The sequence below is a fragment of the Camelus ferus genome, chromosome 10, assembly GCF_009834535.1.
Source record: "Camelus ferus isolate YT-003-E chromosome 10, BCGSAC_Cfer_1.0, whole genome shotgun sequence".
NCBI classification, from domain to species: domain Eukaryota; kingdom Metazoa; phylum Chordata; class Mammalia; order Artiodactyla; family Camelidae; genus Camelus; species Camelus ferus.
In genome coordinates, this window is record NC_045705.1 from 33,103,362 (window position 1) to 33,122,392 (window position 19,031).

General features: G+C 53.3%; 2 protein-coding genes across 2 annotated transcripts in view; one reads left to right on the forward strand and one right to left on the reverse strand.

The window, feature by feature from the left end:
* P2RX3 (purinergic receptor P2X 3) overlaps positions 1–9,324 on the forward strand; it is a 28,572-nt gene extending 19,248 nt beyond the window's left edge. The window contains exons 9-12 of the mRNA XM_006172931.2: positions 5,690–5,783; positions 6,028–6,093; positions 6,699–6,776; positions 7,217–9,324. Coding sequence (XP_006172993.1) covers positions 5,690–5,783; positions 6,028–6,093; positions 6,699–6,776; positions 7,217–7,330 — 352 coding nt within the window. The 3' untranslated portion in view covers positions 7,331–9,324. The remainder of the gene's footprint in view (positions 1–5,689; positions 5,784–6,027; positions 6,094–6,698; positions 6,777–7,216) is intronic.
* Positions 9,325–12,501: 3,177 nt separating this feature from the next.
* On the reverse strand, positions 12,502–16,474 carry PRG3 (proteoglycan 3, pro eosinophil major basic protein 2). The gene is made up of 6 exons (XM_006172932.2): positions 16,460–16,474; positions 15,925–16,047; positions 15,159–15,481; positions 14,360–14,491; positions 13,398–13,509; positions 12,502–12,674 (listed from the first exon to the last, which is right to left on the reverse strand). Exons 2-6 carry the CDS (start codon positions 15,983–15,985, stop codon positions 12,616–12,618), a joined length of 687 nt encoding a protein of 228 aa, XP_006172994.1. The 5' UTR covers positions 15,986–16,047; positions 16,460–16,474; the 3' UTR covers positions 12,502–12,615.
* Between the last annotated feature and the right edge of the window lie 2,557 nt (positions 16,475–19,031).

Sequence of the window (19,031 nt, forward strand, 5' to 3'; positions counted from 1 at the left end):
TCTGCTCCCCCACCTCCCAGTGCTCTCTCTGAGCTTCTTCCAGAATACCTTATCTTTTCCCATGAGAGACCTTTCACAGTTCCATCCACCGGGAAAGCTGCCCCAGCTCTGATCTTCTTACCTTTCAACTGTCCATCCTTCAAGTCTCAGCCTTAATTAAGGTCACTTTTACATGAATCTTTCCTTGACCCACCAGTCTCCATCCAATGTCTTCGCTAGCTATGTTCTTAGAATGGTGCGTCTCTCCTTCCCAGCCTGTACGTCTGATTTTCCCTTTTTATGGGATTGCATGATTCGTTAATATTTCTCTTCCTTGTGTGAGAGCAGAGCTTGCCAATGGACCAGCAGGGCCTAGCACTGTGCCTGGCATAGAGTAGAGGTGCTCTAAAGGTCTGTTGAATGTAGAAAAAATGAGAGGCCACTGTGCTGGGCCCTAATGGATGAATAGGAGTTTGCACGGTGGAAAAGGGGAAAAGAGGGGAACCGCGTGGGCAAAGGCACAGGAGTCTATGTGTGTGGAATGCGTTCAGGAAATACAGGAAGCAGGTAGCACGGTGTGCATGGCAGTGAGGGGGCTTCTGCAGATGAGGCTGGGGATGTGGACCCCTTCAGGTGGGGAGGGGCCTAGAATTCCAGGTCAAGGTGTCCAATGGTGGTATCATTCTCACCAACCCCATTTCCCAGCCAAGAAGACGAATGCCGGAGAGGTAGGAATGGGAGGATTTGGGAGAAATCAGGGCCCCAGCATGGGGTAGCTCAGCCCCTTCCCCTTTTCAGATGAGGAGGCTGGATGTCCTCCCAATGACACTTCATGGCTCTCCTATGCTTTCTGTTCTACTCCCATCCAATGACTCTGGGTCATTTTGCAAATGCAAAAGGGCCTCCCAGCTGGGGAGCGGAAAGAAATTAGCCAGGACCTAACGGAAACCAGGTAACAAAAAGAACAGTCTAGAACACTGGCTAAGAGTGTGGGCTCTGGAACAGGACTGCCCCGCTTTGAATCCCACCCATCCTCACTCACTGACTGTTGGTTTTGTGACCTTAGTCAGGCGGCTTAACGCCTCTGATCCTGACTCCTCATCTGTAAAATGGGAATGGCAGCAAGCAGCGAATTAGCATGGGGTGGTTGTGAGTATTAAATGAGCTAGGAAATGGAGAGCACTTAGCACGGTGTGGGGCTCGCAGTAAGCATTCAGCACGTGTGGGCTATTATTGTTGCTAATGTTCTTATCCAAGAAGCAGTAGAGTGTGATGGTTAAGACAAGAGTAGATATTCTTATTTCATATCCTATTTGACCTTAGAACAAGAAAGCCAAGGGGCTGACTTTAAGCACTCACTACACCTGAACAGCATCTCACCCTTCCTATAATTTCTCAGTCCAGGCAAAAAGCTCAGAGAGGTTGAGTGACTTGCCCAGGATCAAAAAGCTAGTTAAAGACCAGCTACAGAACCACACCCAGATCTCCTGGGACCTCCTTGGAGGGTTTATTCCTAGGAATGTGGCATCGTTGAGATTTGCCCTCTCTGTGTGTCTTATCTTGAATTACTCCCCAATTTAAACACACTCTTTGTCTTTTGGCAAATCATTTCTCTTCCCTGAGCTTCAGTCTTCTCAGCTATGACATTAAAGGAGTTTGTAACAGTCAGGGTAAATATTGCTAACTACTGTAACAAACAGCCCCCACGTCTCAGTGGCTTAGCACAGAGGTTTGTGTCTTGCTCATGGCAGCCTGTGAGTCAGGGTGAGTGGGGAGCTCCATGCAGTCATTCTGGGATCTGGGCTCCTGCCACCTGTTGACGGAGTCTTCTCTAGGGCCTGAGTTCTCCCCTGGCTCCTGAGCACATGGCCATGAGGAAAGGGAGGATGAGGAAGGCGCACAGCTCTAACCCACCTCAGCCCAGAGGGAACAGACCTCACGTCCATTCACAGTCCATTGATGAGAACTAATCATGGGGCCCCAGCCAGATGCCAGGGGGCTGGGAAATATGGTCCAGCTGTGTACCCAGAGAGAAGATAACCCAGATCCTGGTGAGCCCCAAGCCAGTCTCTGCCACAGGATTGGGCCACATTCCGTGATCCCCACTGGCCACACTGAGTGCAGAAGCCAGGATGCCTGGGTCCTTCCCCAGTCTGTGGCCTGGGCCTCCCTCCCAGAGTGCTGTTCCTCCTCCTTCCCCCCCCCCCCCGGGGAGAGAACCAGTCTCTGCCAAGCTTCCTCCAAGGATGGGTGGGTGGTGAGATAATGATCTTATCATGCTTATTGCCTCTTGGAAGGCAGGTGCTGGAGAGAAACCAAGTCCGCTTTGGTTTTTTCTCCCTGTTCCCTTCGCATTCCTTCGCTAGATAAATTTAGCCAGCCCTGCTTTGAATGGCAGTGCCCAGGATACGGGCGTTTTGTTCTCCGAGTCCATGTCAGAGCATGTCTCATGGCTGCAGCCTTAGGCCAGGGATGCAAACCTTAGGACCACAGTCCCCGGCTCTGCCCTGCCCCAAACATCTGAGACCCTGCCTCCCACCCTTACCCACTGCCCATATCTCAGCTGCCACGTCTCTCAGACAAGGGCCCTGAATTCTCCAGTGATGTGAAACAGAACACAGGACAGAGAAGGGCTCTGAGATCTGGCTCAAGGGCTGCCTGTGTCCTCAGCGGCCACTCAGAGCTTGGAGGCAGGACCGTACTGGGTTAAGAGTGCAGATTTTGGAGCTGTAAATGTGGATCAGAATTCCAGCTCAGGCAAGTTGCCTTCTCGTCTGTCTCTGCATCTACAAAATGAGTCAGCAGTGCCTTCTTTGTGGGAGTACCTGAGAGGCTGAAGAGAGGTACATATTTTTCTGCCGCTCTATAAATGCAGGTGTGGAGGTGGTGACTTCCACACTTTGCCTCAGGCCAACCTGAAGCCTCCTGCCCATCCCAGATACTTCCTTCACAAATTTCCTTTAAATCTCCTGAGAGGCCTCCTTGCAGAATTACATTCTGGGGCCTCCTCATCTTTGTAGAAAGGATTTCCCTGCTGGGGTCTGTCCTGTTCTCCTCCTGCTGGTGTAACTTGAGTTCACCCTATTTTGCTTTGGTCTGTGAAGCTCTCTGCCACCACCACCCAGACCACACTTACCAGATTTTTAAGGATGGTATGGCCGCTCCCCTCTCTCCTGGCCCGCCAAGCCGTTGTTCTTGGGGTTAAGTAGTTGCCTGTCTTTCAGCCTCCTTCCCAGGGCCACTCTCGTTTTTACTCTGGGTCTCACTCTCAAGAAGATCATCCTGCCTCCCTCGCCTCTCCCTCCAGCTGCAAAGCCCACAGGAAACACCTTCCCAGATCGGGCTTCCCAGACAGTGTTTTCTCACCGAATAGCTTACAGCCTTTTTATGGCCTTAGTCAGGTAACAGGTGCATCACTCGGGTGCACGAGCTCCGGCTGTGCCCAGGCACAGACAGAGGTGGACAGTGTGCCGCCCTCCTCCTGCACTCCTTTCCTGACCCAGACAAACCTCTCCAGGCCCGAGCTTCCCACTCTGTAAAATGGGGATGGTAGGGGCAGGTGTCCTGGGAGGAAACAGCTGGTGGTCTCAAAAGAGGAGACTGAATGAAGGAAACCATTTGCAAAGTTGTATAGCGAGTAAAGGGATGCTGGAAGCCCAGGGAAGGACCAGAGTGGCCACGGGAAAGCTGCCCCCTCCCAGGGTGGCAGGGCAAGAGGAGGGAGGAGTCACAGAGCCTGGAGACACGGATGTGACGGTAGGACAGGCCACTCTACGGGCCCCGGGCCTTAGGTGGGAATTCAGCTGCTGTTAGAGGAGCTGGGAGGCCAAACACCCTGACTCTTCTTCCCTCCTGCCCTCTGGGTGCCTGGGGGTGCCTCCCACTGGCTGAACCCAGCTGGAACCAGAGCGCAGGGAGCTGGGTGGAAGCGGTCTCTGCCAGCCAGGCTCCCAGCCCCTGCAGAGTAGGGCGGAGACTGGGTGTGGAGTGACAGGCAGACTTTCAACCCAGGGATCGGGACAATGCCTCCTGGAAGGGCTGGTCTCAGTGCTCGCCCCCTCCCTAATAGGCCTGCGAGGGGGGCCTGAGCACCCCTGCCTGGGAAGTGAAGCCCCGAGGGCTAAGGCACATACAAGGCCTCACAGCCGCCAGCAAGTGGTGGAGCCTGACTCCAAAGTTCCCCGAGCCAGAGCAGACAGTGGCCAATATTTTCCATTTAAGGGGGGCTCTTCCCCGCCACAAATGGCCTTCCTCCCATGCCTGCAACCCCTCCCCCTGTGACCTATCCAGGGGCTGGACGGTTTGGAATGCAGACATCCCTGGGAGGGGCGTCATGTCAATTGCTGGACACTTCCAGGGAGTGAGATTCTCAGCCCCCTTTTTGTGCAGGGGGGAGGCCTGGGACAGGCCTGGGGGATCTGTGGGGAGTGGGAGCACTGAAAGGGAGGGAGCTGGCACCAATGTCAACCCCCTCCCCCTGCCAGTTACAGAGCTTCCTGGGCCCTTTGGCGAGCACCCGCTCACTTAATCCTCACCATTTTCCCAGGATGTTGGCATCGGGCGCCTACATCACAGCCTTGGGACAGGAACTCAAAGAGACCACACTTTGCTGCTGTGAGAGTTTTGCCCACGGTGGTCAGAATCACACAGTGGGAAATGCAATGGCTTTAGAAGCCAAAAGACAAGGCATTTCGAATCCTTCCTAACTGTGAGAGCACGGGCAAGTCCCTTCACCGGCACCAGCATCTTCCAAATGGGGCTGTGAGCACCCACCTCACTGTGTTCAGTGGGAATTAAACGTCATCATTCTTCTCAGTCTCCAGCACAGTCCTAGCACCCAGCAGGCCAGACAGAGAAGGCGTAGGGGACAAATTCTTGAGCTGGGGAAAATCCAGCACTGGGTCTCAGCCAGTTGGGTAACCCTGGACCCGTCATTGACCCTGGGAGCCTCATTCGAAAATTAGAGCAGTCACGTCCCTGTATCTCACAGGTTTGTCGAGAGGGTGAATGAGATAAGTTTTCTGAAGGCACTTTTTTAAACTGCTCTATAAACCGCTCTAGAGATCAGTGCATGTCTTCAGCAATATCACCAGCCAACACGAGTGAACACTCCCTGGGTTCTTACTTTGTTCCAGGCACTGTTCTAAACCCCTCACACATGTGGTTTCAGTCCATTTTCATGGCAACCCTTTGAGGCAGGACTTCTGTATTATTCCCACTCATAAATGAGGAAATTGAGTATCAGAGAGGTCAAGTGACTGGCCCAAGGTTGCACAGCTGGCAAGTTGCTGAACTAGGCTTTGAACCCAAACCTGTAGAGAGGGAGGCCCCCGCCGTGAGCCAGGCCCTGGGACACTCAAACAGATAGAACTGAAGAAGCTGGAGTCTAGCAGGGCTCACGCTTTCACATGCATCAGAATCATTTAGGGAAACTATTTAAGAGGCAGAGTCCGGGGCCCCACCCCCAGGGATGCTGATTCCATGGGTTCGGGTGGGGCCTGGGAATCTACCTTTTTAACGAGCCCCCAGGGTAATGCTTGTGCAGGAGGTCAGCTAACCACACGGGAAGGACAGTGGCAGGTGTCCCATCACCGAGCATCAGTAAGGGCTGCTCGGTAGGTTAGGGTCGTAGGGCTCTAGAGGACCCTGAAGGTTCAGGTGGGAGAGACAGGAGCGCGCAGTGGGACCTCCCTTCCCCTCTGGCCTCCAGGTTTGCCAAGTACTACAAGATGGAGAACGGCAGCGAGTACCGCACGCTTTTGAAGGCTTTTGGCATCCGATTCGATGTGCTGGTGTACGGGAATGTGAGTCCTTGGGCTGGGAGGATGGGGTAGACAGGGGAGGAAGCCCAGACCAATCCTGGGCTCTAAAGAGGTTCCTCTAGGGGGGGCAGGGTCCTGCCACTGCCCAGCTCTGAGACCCTCGCTGGCCACATCTCCACAGCGGGTGAGGCCTGCTGACCCACCAAGAACCCTCGGGCTCCGTGGTCTCCCTGGCTGGGAGCCCAAGTCCAGCCTGAAGCCTCACCCCTTGTCTTTGTGCATACAGGCCGGCAAGTTCAACATCATCCCCACCATCATCAGCTCCGTAGCGGCCTTCACCTCCGTGGGAGTGGTGAGTTCAGCTCCTCCACGCCCAGACAGGAGGCCAGCAGGGCGGGGCTCTGGCTGGCAGAGGTGGGCGGGAAGTGACCCCGGTCAGCCCTCTTCTGCCTAGAATGTGAGCCAGTCTCCTCCACCACCTCCCTACTGGGTCCGCCCGGGCGTGAACATCTCCAGTCTGGGAGAGCTCTTTACCTCCATGCTCAGCCTGGGAGGCGCAGGCGCTCCACCTGTTACAAAGTTACTGCTCCCCACGGTGAGGACGGGGAAGGAGACGCCAGGGTTCCCAGACCTGAGAGCCTTAAACAAGGAATGGAGCCTGGCTGGCAAGGCAGAGACAGAGACCTGCTCCCAGGAACTGTACCCCCAAATCCCTCTGCTCCTCCCACCAAGTCCTCCACTCCCTCTGCATTTCGGATTGGGGCTAGTCCGGAAGACATTCTGCAAAGCCCCTGAATGTTTTTCTAAGAGGAACCAGCAGTCAGTCGTCACTGGAGAACTCACCCCGACCCCTGGCCTCTGTCTGCCCAAGGGGCAGTCCTGCCCACTGCCCGTGTTTCCTGCTGCCCTGCTCCCACCCTGCCGCCCCTCCGAGCCACCCTGCCTCTCCTCCTCCAGGGGACCGTCCTCTGTGACATCATCCTGCTCAACTTCCTCAAGGGGGCCGACCAGTACAAAGCCAAGAAGTTTGAGGAGGTGAGAGGGGGGCCCACGAGAAAGGGACAGGGCAGGGGAGGGGAGCTGGACCCCGGGACTCTCAGCTGCCCACCTTTTGGGGGCTTCTGAAAGGGGAGTACATTGGGCCTCAATGCCTCCCTGGGGTCTCGACAAGAGGGGGTCTGGCCAAGAGTGGGCTCTGTGGAGAAGCCTGGGGGCTCTGTGGTCATCACCGTCAACATCCCCACCCACTCATTTCCCCTCTCCGATTCTGGAGCAGGACAAATCCCTCTGCGGGTTGGCTCAGGCTTCTGTTTGCCCTTGAGGTGCATGAGAAGAGTCTTGGGGTCACTCAGACTTGCTTCAGCTCCCCTAGTGACCAGGCCGTGAGCCCCGACCGAGGAGCCTGTCCCCTGGGGGCCCACAGGAGGACCCTGCCCACAGTCAGAGCACGATCACACCAGCCTTTCTGTCTGCAGGTGAACGAGATGACGCTGAAGATCACAGCCTCGGCCAACCCCGTGTACCCCAGCGACCAGACCACGGAGGAGAAGCAGTCCACAGACTCGGGAGCCTATTCCATTGGCCACTAAAGCCTCTCCCCTGGGTCCCACTCTCACCCTGGGGCTCCAGGCCTCCCAACTGGGGACCCCACCTGGGCAAGGAGGGTGGGAGAGGGGAGGGGCTCTCATTTTTGCTGCTCACCCCATGAGGCCACAGCCAAGACCAGGTGTCTGGCCTTCCCGGTGCTCTACAGACAGGTCCTGCTCCCTGCTAAGACCTCGTCTCACCTTCACCCCTGATCTCGCCCCTGCCTGCTTCCCAGAACCCCCAGGGCAGGAGCACCCGAGTCATCCCCTTTCCAAAGAGTAGAGACAGTCATAGTAATAACCAGTGGCCACAAAGGCCGCCCAAGTGCCAGGCACGTCCACACACATTATCTCATTTAATCCTTAGAATAATCCTATGAGGTAGATACTAGTTTCCCTATTTTGAAGACAAACTGAGGCTCAGAGAGCCTGAGTCATTTGCCTCAGGCCACACAGCCAGGAAGCGAGAGGATTTGAATCCAGGTCTGACTCCCTCCATCACCCACACCCTACAAGGAGAAAAAGAACCCCAGGGGGCGTCTGCCCTGCTGCTCCAGCCTCATCCACCTTGACCATGATGAGTTCAGCTTCATAAAGAGGAAGCCCCATGCTGCCCCCAGCAACTCAGGCAGGCCCCATTTCAGGGGAGACCAGTCAGACAGGAGTGCAGGGGCTCCCTCTTTCTGACTTGGGCAGGTCCCAGATTCAGAAGGAAACAGGAGACGTAACTGTCCGTGAAATTTTCCTTCCCTCACCCCAAGCCAGAGAAGGGGCCGCTTTCACTCTCTCTGGGCCCCTCCACATGCTTACTCAAGTCCGGGCCCCTTGCTCCCGGAGCCCAGTTAGCACTGCCCTCGGGCGGGTCAGGACTCCTGGCGGTTGGTCTTCTAATGTCAGAAACTAAAGGCGCTTTAGGAACCGTCTTGTCTGAGTCTCTGGCTGACAGATGAGCAAACTGAGGCCAGAGAGGGAAAATGACTTGTCCAGTGCCACATAGTTAGCGGCCAAAAGGGAACCAGGTGTCCTGCTGCGCAGGGAAGGAGGCAGGAACAGGAGTCTGGGAAGGCCGTGGCTTGCCCACAGCAGAGGCCCAGGAATCTCACCAGGGCGGAGCTCAGGAGCAGATCCAGGTTTTCTGAAGCCTGAAGTGCATGCAATGTGGGTCTTTTTTTTTTTTTTTTTTTTAATCCTACAAAATTAGTATTAGAAGGGGCTTATGCAGTTGAGCAGCCTGGAGTGTAAGTTTCACTGGCTTCCCGGCAAATCCTCTGGAAAGGTTGGAGTGCAGGCCGGATCTCAAGGTCTTAGCAGAGATGAGCTGGACTGCACGTGGAGGGCTGGCCCCTCTACGAAGTTGCAGGGAATGGGGAGGGGGCAGCTTGGGGAGTAGTTTGGGAGAATCAAGCTGTCGGCACTTGAAAAGGCCCAACCCCAATCATTCCCCCAGCCCAGGGGAAGAAGGGGTTAGCGTCCCCCACACAAGGCCCACTACCCCTTTCCCCACTCAGCCTTCACTCCAGCCCCATCCTCAGGATGGTGGGGTAACACCTTCCCCAGGGCAGCCTGGGGAATCAGGCAGCATCTGGAGATCTGACCAGCAGAGGCATCAGTGAAGGCAGCACTCAGTTCTCCAATCAGGAGCCCCACAGGTATCCCCAGTGAATCCAGCTCTCAAGAGGCTGGGTCGAGGCTGGGGTCACAGGGAGGTTCTCTGGGGAGGAGACAGGCATCTCTGTTCTGGGGGGACACTTTCCTCCAGCCCCTCCCTTCCCACCGGACTGGGGTGGTCCTCCTACGGGTTCATCAGCCCATCCTGAGCCTGAACTCGTGTGTGTGCGAGCCTGACGTCCTCCCCGCACCTGAACTTGGTTATGGCTCCGTGTGCAAGACTTAGGGCTGATATGAGTAGTCACGCCGGTAGCTAACTCACTTCTGCTGCATCACTGTGTACACAGCACAATCACCAACATTGTCACATGGTCCCTCACACCAACCCCGGTAAGCTCGCTATGGTTTATCATTAATCCTATCTGATAGAAAGTGAAATTTACAATACATGGAAATCTGAACTGGAACCCTCACTCATGTCTAATGACATCTCAGCATAAAAGCAAATGTTCAGTGGTAACTTGCCACAGCCCAGCAATGGGTTAAATGTGTTACAGACATTGTCTAATTCAACCCTCCTTGTATAGAAGAAATTGAGGCTAAGGGTTCAAAACTGAAACGGTAGAGCTGGGACTTGAACCCAGACCTCTCTGACTCTGGGGTCTGGGATCTTGACTTCTGTGCTCCATCTGCCTGGGGGAACCTAAGGAATTGGTTGGCACCTTTTCTGTACGTGTTAGGCTAAGCCAGGCTTTGCTGCAATAACAAGTAAATTGCAAACCCGCGGGATTTCACACAACAAAGTAAGTAGGTCAGGCAACGCCCTCCATCTGCTAGCTATGCCATCTGAGACACATGGATGCCAGATTGCCATGTCAGGGAAAGGAAGAACTGGAGGGTCACAGATGATCATCATTTAAAGGCCAGGCCTGAAGTGGCTTATAGCACTCCCAACCACACCGCATTGACCAGACTCAAGTATCATGCCGCAGAGCCCAACTTTACTGCAAGGAATACTGGGAATACTGGCAAGAGAAGATGGGGAACACAGCAGTCTCTGCTTCATTATCTCCTTTTTAATGGCCTCCCTTCTCTACAACCCCCGATTCATGACCACTAACAGTTGCGCACATCATCTCTTCCTGTGTTCCTTCTCACAAAATCTTGTTCTCTGCAAGTTACCAATCAATCTCCCAGAGGTATTAATAGATAACACACTCAGAAGTTTCTTCTAAGATTATTTGCTTCGTAGTCAAGGGCTATTCAAGACTGAAAAGCCTTAAGCAGCCAAAGGAATGAATATATAATGGTTGAAGTTGAAGCCTAATGAGAGACCATAATGGATATTTGAGAGACGTGTTATCTACGCTGGCTTGCCTCAAGCAAGCTTCAGTTTGGAAGGGTCTGAGCACCATCCCTCCCTTCCCCTCCCTCCCTTTACTTCTGGTCTTGGCCAGGAGAATATTGGGTTACTGGGATTAGCTAGAGCCCCTTCCCCATCAGGGAGATAAGTGGAGGCTGATAAATGGGGGCTTGCCATTCAGTCCTGGAGCTACCTATGCAGAGCTCATCCTTCCCACACCGCTCCCCCCACCCCCCCACCCCCACCCCCGCAACTGTTTCTCCTTCTTTTAGAAGCAGATAATCAAGAATTAGCTTGTTGCAGTACACAGTGCAGGGACCTGGGTGGGGGCCTGACCCCAAGGCAGCCCCCCTTCCATGCCCTTGGGGAGGCTGACATGCTGTGATTTGGAGCTTCCTGACCCAATCTCCATCCAAGGCAGGTGGCCAGAACCCTGTGTTGAGGACAGGCCTCTTCACCTAGAGGCTGTCCCTGGGCCCAGCATGGGTGAGGTTCCTGGCAATACCAAGGCCCATCTTCATGCTGCCAGAGGCCAGCTCATGTTCAAGGGACTCTTCCCTGCTGCTTGGTCACCAGCCACTCCCCTTGGGGTTCTCCCATCCCATCCTGCTCCTTCAACTCCAGCACCTTTAGAAACAAAGTGCATCTGGGGAAACTGTTCATTTTGTTCCTAAAACTTCACATCTCATCAGGTGGCTGAACAGATACGCACGTGTACACACACGAATGTAGACCTGTACACAGGTATGCTCGGACACACACTGATGTGTATACACACTCCCAAACACACTGGCCAAAGACACAGAGGTACACACAAATGCATGCACACACAGATTCCGGCGCGGAAGCTACCCAGATACACACACTCAAAGAGGTACACAGGGAGGGTGAGTGTAGCTCAGGGGTAGAGCACGTGCTTAGCATGTACGAGATCCTGGGCTCAATCACCAGTACCTCCATATAAATAAGTAAATAAAAACCGAATTACCTACCCCCCCAAAAAATTTTTTAAAGAGGTACACAGGCATACAAGTATAACCATAAATAAAGATGTATAAAATGTACACACAAACAACACACAAATACATACTGACTCACACACAGATTTATGCACATTTACAAATACAGATTCATATTTACACAGATAGACACGGGTATACACACCAAGATACACACACACCTGCAGAAATATTTCTCCCTGTGCCCCACGTAGAACCACACCCTCAAGAAGTCTCTCTCTCTCTTTCCCTCTCTCTCTCCCACAACCCAGGGCTCTCTGCCCTCTGAATCCTCAGTTTCAAGTCTGAACTTCCTGCTGCATCAAGCCCAGATCCTTGCTGGAGCTCAGCCTGGAGCAAAGAGCAGCCACGGCGTTCTCTCTCAATGTCCCCAGGGTCTCAGAAAGGGAGCAGCAGAGGAGACCTGGGGCTGCAGAACCAGGATTGGAGCTGCGCGGCTACCAGATGCCCTGGCTTTGGCCCCAGGCCCTCCTTCCCAAGAGGCAGTAATGTGTGTAGGCTGGGGATGGGGGAGAGGACGAAGGATGGGGGGGGTGGGAAGGGTCACAGCCACCTTCCTGGGAATGGAGTGGGAACCCCTCTCAGAAGAAGCTGGGTCCCTAGAGCTCACCCCCATGTAGCTGGGAGAAGGAACACGCAGGCCATTATCAGAGGTGAAGAAGCCGCAGGTCTCAAGGCGCCGGCTGCCCCCAGCGACTATTTCTCCTTCCTTCCAAGTGGTTATTGGAGCAGTGGGAAGGAACTTCGCTACTCCACCCAATTCTTGAATCAGCGACAGTGCCTTCACTTTGCAAAGCCATCCCATTCCCACCCCACCCTGCACCCCAACCTGAATCCCCACACCCCACCAAAAGAGCTCATTCCCCAGAGCCTGTGGGGACGGGTGGAATCCTTGGTGCCAGGAGGCGCCAGGACTGAGAAGGGCGTTCAAAGAGGAGACTTAGTCCTGCCTAGTCCACACTTCACCCCCAAGTGGCCCTGCAGCCAAACACCCCAGGACCCCGCCCGCATCCCACCCCACCCCTGTCCCACCCCCACCCATCCGGCACCCTACTCCACCATCTTTCCTCAAAGTCCCACCCCACTCCACAAAGCCAGAGTGAGTACTTCCAGGACTTTCCAACCCAGAGGAGTCCCCCAGAGTGAGCAACGAAGAAACAGGAGTCAGGAAATGCTGTGGGAAGTCTGGCTTTATGACCTGGAGAGGCTGGGAAACAAGAGTGCCAAGGGTGGGGACAGGGGCAGCCAGGAGGGTGTGACGGGAGAGGCTCCATGGCAGAAGTCTACGTGCTTCTGGCTTAGAAGGCGCAGACAAAGGGCAGACGACGTTTGCATCGAGCTAGTCGCCAGTGACCCCCTGTGGGTAGAGAACACAGTGATGTCAGCTGCTCACCTGAGTGTGGCCTGTGCCCCGTCCTTCCCTCCGCAGGCACCTCATGTGTCTCCTTTGCCTGCCATCATGGGGCTCTCTCAGCCGAGTTTCCCCCACACCCCTCCTAGCCAACGTTTATTGATCTCTTCCCTTGCAGGGGCACTGTGCTCAGGGCTTTAATATGGACTTAATCCTCACAATGACTCCAAGAGGTCGGTACTATCATCACCCATTTCACAGATGAGGAAACTGAGGCTTGGTGGGAGGATAACTTGCCTGTATCTCAGCTGGCAAGTGGCCAAGCCGGGATGTACATGGCCGCAGTCGGACTCTAGTCCATGTGGTCCTAGCCACTGAAGTAAGCTCCTTCACATCTGGCAACCATGCTGTTCAAAGCTGGTGAATTATGTCAGCCATCCCTAATTCCCAATTCTTCCTTCATCCACACCTTACATGCACATCTGTTACACCCATCTGTCCCATACTCACTCCTTGTTGCTGTCATATCAGAGGAAGGAAAGGAGTCCCCAGGCCCTGAGCCAGCTTTGTCTGGACAGAAAGCCCCCATCTAGCCCCCACACTGGACACCCCATCATCTGAGGAGAAAGGTGTGGGTGTGGGGACGTGTGTACGGGCAGCTCAAAGGGACGCGTGTGGGAGTTCACCTCACCACCCCTTCCCCTTGCCCTGGTGCTCAGCCCTCCTCACCTTTGGTGCACAGGGCCACACAACGGCCTCTCCCTTGCCCAGGCTGCCCAGAGGCCCAGTATCCAAAATTCCAGCGACTCCCATCAGTCCAGCGAAATCTCCTGCACCGAAACTAGAGAAGAGATAGGCGGGGTCAGAGGGCAGAGGTCCAGGAAGACAGACAGATTCTGGGGCTCCAGAGGATGCCCACTGAGTGTCACTTCCTGACACTGTGTCTTCTCTCACCGCCCACTTGGCTGAGAGCCAGGTACCTTAGAGACTCATCCCTGAGGGTTTGTAGACAATGACAATGGAAGAGCAACCATCACTTTCAGCTGCCACACAGAGTAGGCGTCTCAGACTTTACTGTGTATCCATATCTTCTAGGGATCGTGTTAAAATGCACATTCTGATTCATGAGGTCTGGGGTGGGACCCAAGATTGTGCATTTCTAGCAAGCTACCAGGTGATATGGATACTCTTGGCCTGTGGACCACAATTGAGTAGCAAATATAATGGCACTCCTTCGTCCACAATCCCAGGGCCACTCTGGGAGAAGAAGGACCCCACTCAGAGACAAGGCAATTTGGAGGAAGCCATTCAGCTAGTAAGGGACCAAGCTGGGTACAGAATCTCCCTCCTGACACCAGGGGTGTGCTGGTAAACGTTTAACAACCCGCTCTTGGGGAAGGTGAGAGGCAGAAGGAGGAAAGAAACCTGGTTTGTGATGATTGCCAGTTTCCTTGGTGTAAATAAATCCACCATGGCAGATTTCAAGCTGCAAGCAGGAAGTCACTGAACATGGAGCTAGACAGAGAAGCCCACAACCAGTTTCTCCTAAGTCAGTACCAGCCAGCTGCAGTGCATCACTGCCCTACCGCTCTAAGGTCACGTCAGCTGCTGGGTTGAGATTTGATGCCAGCAAGTTCCATTGAGGCAATCAGAAAGAACTTTCAGTGCCTGGGAGTTGACCCCTCACTTACCCAGCCCCTGATGAAGGCTCCGATCCAGACCTGTGCTTGGTTGATCCCACAGGCAGACTGCTGGATGCGAATGTTGAAGCTGAGGTGGTGGATGGAGACGAGGTTGCCTCGGTAGCACCTCCTGCAGACATTCTGCACAGAGAAGAGGTGGCGTTGGGAACCCACTCTGTTTTGCCTTGAGTCCCTGAGTCTCCAGGAGAGACCCCACATGCCTTTTCAAGTCAGAAATCAGGGATCTGTTGTCCCCCCCCCATCCTGTCTCTTGCCCCTTTATTTGTTGCTAGGAACGTCTTGCAAAAAAATAATAAGACTCAGAATAACTACAGCCACCATTTACTGAAAATTTACAACCACCCGGGGACTATTCTAAATACTTTCCATGTAGTATTTAATCCTCACCGCAACTCTAAGAGGTGGTACAACACATCTCTGTTTTACAAATGAAGGAAGACACAGGAGCCCTGACAGGTGAAGTGGCTTGTCCATAGCCCATGACAGGACGTAGCACAGGTATATGTAATACCAAAGCCTTTTATATAGATCAGTGGTTCTCAAAGAGCCGTCCCCAAACCAGCAATACCATCACTGGGAATTTGTTATAAATGCAAACTCTTAAGCCCCAGGCTTGCTAAATCAGAAACTGAGGGGATAGGGCCCAGAAACCTGTGTTTTAACAAGACTTCCAGGAGAGTCTGATCCATGCTAGGCTTTGAAAACCACTAGTCTAAATGATAGGGAACAAGAGATTAATCCACTCTCTTCTCCTCAGGTCCTCCGCAGTAGCCTCCTTGCCACTTACCTGAGCACTCCTAAACCTCCTTGGGGTCCGCACCAACAGGAAGCGGCGGCAGGTCTGGCACCCAGGACTGCGTGGAATTTGAACTGTGTCCTCTTCCCTGGGGCACTGCAAGTCCTTGTCTAGGGCTCCTGGGTCTGACTCCATGGCCTCCTCATCCTCAAAGGTGTCTTGACAGCTGGAATTGTTGGCCTCTTCTCCCTCTCCTTCTGACTCAAGCACCACATCTTTCAGAGCCAACTCTCCCTCCTGTTCCCCAGAGATTTCCAGATCCTGGCTCATGTCTGCTTGTGTCTCTTGGCTGCCCAGATGAAGGGCATCATTCTCTGGGAAGAAGAGGTAACGGCCATCAGGTTGAGCTCTCCCTTCTTCCAGGACCACGGACAGCTCTGGCAGCCCCACTCAGCCTTCCCAGAGGTGCCATCTGGAACCAAAACTGGAAGGATTTCCAGGGGGTTGGACAAGGGGAGAACTCTCACATCGCACAAATGCAAGAGAACGTGACACTGGCTGACACCACATGTGTATTTTGGGGGTGGGAGGAAGCACCTGTGAAAAGGCCTTCATCTTCTCAGGTGGGTGTTTTTCCTTGCAAAGGAGCCCTGATAGAAAGTTCAGGTCACAGTTCTGAGTCCAGGAGAAATCTAACTAGAGATGGGCTGAGTCAACTGAAGAGGGGAGGCTATGGCCCTGGCCCCACGGGAGCCAAAAAGATGCAGGAAACAAGAGAAAAGAGAAAGATGGATGAGAAGGGGAGGGGAGGACTTACCCAGATACAGAGCAGAAACTGTCCCCAGCAGGAGGAGGGGCAGGAGCAGGTGACCTTTCATGTTCACTCAGTCTCAGACAAAGACACAGCTTCACCTTCCCTCCTTGGGGATGTTCTGTATGTCTGCACAGACCGTGGCACACAGTGGAGACACAACGTTTGCTTGACTGGTTGATTAAAGAGCAAACTAACTAAGAAGTTAAAAAATAATAATAAAGGACAAACTAAAGGGCTTCCTTCTCCTCCAGTGAACAGCCCCTGAGCTGGAGAATCAGAAAAAGAACAGCGGGGTGTCAGCTTGAGTACAGAAGTCCTGAAAGGTCTGTCCCTGGTTCCCGGAACAGCACTCGGCTCAGACCCTGGCCCCTGCGGGAACAGGTCCGATCACACTCAGGGCCAGTTTCACTCACACAGCTGAAGAAGAAGGAAGGACAAATGCTATTATGGTCCTAAGGACAGGCCTTCCAGGCCGTATAGTGTCCAGCTTCTTCCCAGGCCTGGACCCTGCTCCCTGGGCAGCTGAGGAAATGCTTACCCCCGAGAGTCTGAAGCCTCCACTCTCAGTGCCTCTGGCTGCTGGGGCCCAGAGGTGGCCCTTATACTGGACTTTTGCGGAAGTAGGAAGAGGCCAGGATGATTGCCCCAGGCTTGGGGAGGTGGGGGGCAGTAGAGCTGATAAGAGGTTGCTCAGTCCTCTCACCCCTGGGCTCTGCTCTCTGCTGGGACTTTGAGGACCTGCCTCCTGCCATACATTGGTGCCCAAACACCCTAGGGTGCTTGAGAAAGCCCCAGATGACTAGGCATTGTTATTGTCTAGGCATAATTATTATTAGTGCCCTTAAAGTATCCCAGTCTGCGTTTTTTGTTTTTTTGTTTTTGTTTTTGTTTTTTGCAGAAGGAGGTAATTAGGTTTACTTATTTATTTATTATTTTGATGGAGGCACTGGGAATTGAACCCACGACCCCGTGCATAGTAGGCATGCACACTCCCACTGAGCTATACCTTCCCCCACTAAAGTATCCCAGTCTGAACGATGCTCTTTAACCCCAGGAGCAGCCTTCCTCTGGTCAGAATTCCAGCAAATGAAGGGAGACCACAAAGGGAGGAGAGAGGAGATGAAGGGAAGCCGCAGCCTTCCTGAGCATTTATCACAAGACCAGGTACTTTCTGTGCATCACGTCCCTGAGTCCTCACCTTCCTAACCTCAGTCCCACGAGAGTATATGATTGGCCCTACTTCGCAGGTGTGAAGGAGGAGATTCAGAGAAAGACAGTGACTTACTGGGGTTACGCAGGAAGTGGGGGGACTGGGACTTCTAAGTCTTTTAGGCTCCAAAACATCTCTGTGTCTCCCCTTCCCTCCCTCCTTCACTCTCTTCCTCTCAATCACTCTCCTCCCTTTTCTTCTCTTTCTCACTTTTAATATGTGAAAAACTTAAGCTCCTTCCTTTCTCCTGTGGCTCTATTGTTGTCGTTGTTTTGGGAGCAGGGAAGGTAATTAGGTTTGTATTTATTTTTAGCAGAAGTACTGAGGATTGTACCCAGGACCTTATGCATGCTAGGCACACACTCTACCACTGAGCTATACCCTCCCCTCCCCTGCTGTGGCTCTAGATCGAGATTCTCAACTATTGAGAGCACTGTTACTATTTGGAGTCCAATAATTCTTTGTTGGGGGTAGGGGGCTGTCCTGCATCTTGTAGAACATTTAGTAGCCTCTCTGGGTCTCTACACACAATTTCTCAACCATGCCTCTCCCAGTCACATCAATCAGAAATGTCTCCCCAATTTTCCAGGTGTCCTCCAGAAAGCAAAATTGCCCCTGTTGAGGATTGCTGGGCTAGAACGTGCTCTTTTGTCCAACCTCGAAGCCTGTCTTCTGGCCAGGAGGCAGCAGCTGGATTGGAAACCTTCATGCAGAGTCATTTGGACACTCTGTGGGCCATCCAACCCCCGACCCCAACTCCTCATCTCCTACCAGCCCTTTGTCACCACCAGGGCCAGGACTGATGGGAAGTGAGTGAGGCATTCATCTCAGCTGCAAAACTTATGGGGACACCAAAGAATGCAGTAGTTGGGATAAGTAAATATTTAATGCAGTCTTTCTTAAAAATCAGAATCAATGCAAAAACACCACGATGAACAAAAGTGTCAACATTGTAATCAATCAAGTTCCAGACAAATGTACTGCAGTCCCAGGAGAGGCCGGCCAGCACTGAGCCCTGATTTGCTGGATATCACTTCCAAGAGTTAGAGGGCTTGTCAGGGTGGGTGACTCAACTCTGTCACTAGCTGGGCGGTGCATATTTGTTCCTTGGATTCCAGGCCAGCCCTCCAGTGCTCAGGGCACCAGGGACAGACAGCCCAGAGGGTGAAAAGGCCTGGATCTCTTCCCCTCCTCCCAGGGGACCTGCAAATGGAGAAGTATCTGAGAGGTCACTTCTGAGCCTGATTGCAGAGTAACGGCCTTGGTCATTATCTCCCCAGCCCAACGGACCCGACCCTCGGCTTATCTTGGAGGATGAGGGAATTGGCCAATTCCAGGGCCCCAAAACCTGGTCTCCGGATTTCAGGCTAGCCCCTCCTCCCCTTTGTTCTCCTCAGTCCCGGGCGCAGGTCAAAGGCATCACTTCACTCAGTGGTTGGGATGACCGAGAAGCCCAGCTACTCTCTTGAGCCAGCACCACAATAAGCTTTACAAGCATTGTTTCATATAAACGTCCCTCTTTTACACATTAGGAAATGGCATCTCAGAGAGCTTAAGCAAATTGCCCAAGATCACACAGCAAGTCAGAGACAAGCCCGAACCTAGGACTTCTGACTCCTTATCCACCTCATGGCTGCCTCCTCTCACTGACCTCCCTTCTCTCCAGCCTGCCCCTCCCCCATGTTGACCCTGGGCAGAGACATGCCGGTGGCTTCAGTGATCTCTTCAGTGACCATGGTGATGTCTGTCTGACTGAAAACTGGAAATAACATTTTTGAAGGTCCACCACGGATCTACCACTATGCTTCATTAAGGCTTTTATATCCATTACCCTACTTAATCTTTGCCATCATAGTACAGATTAGACCCTGCCACACTAGTCTGCGTTTCTACCACGAAA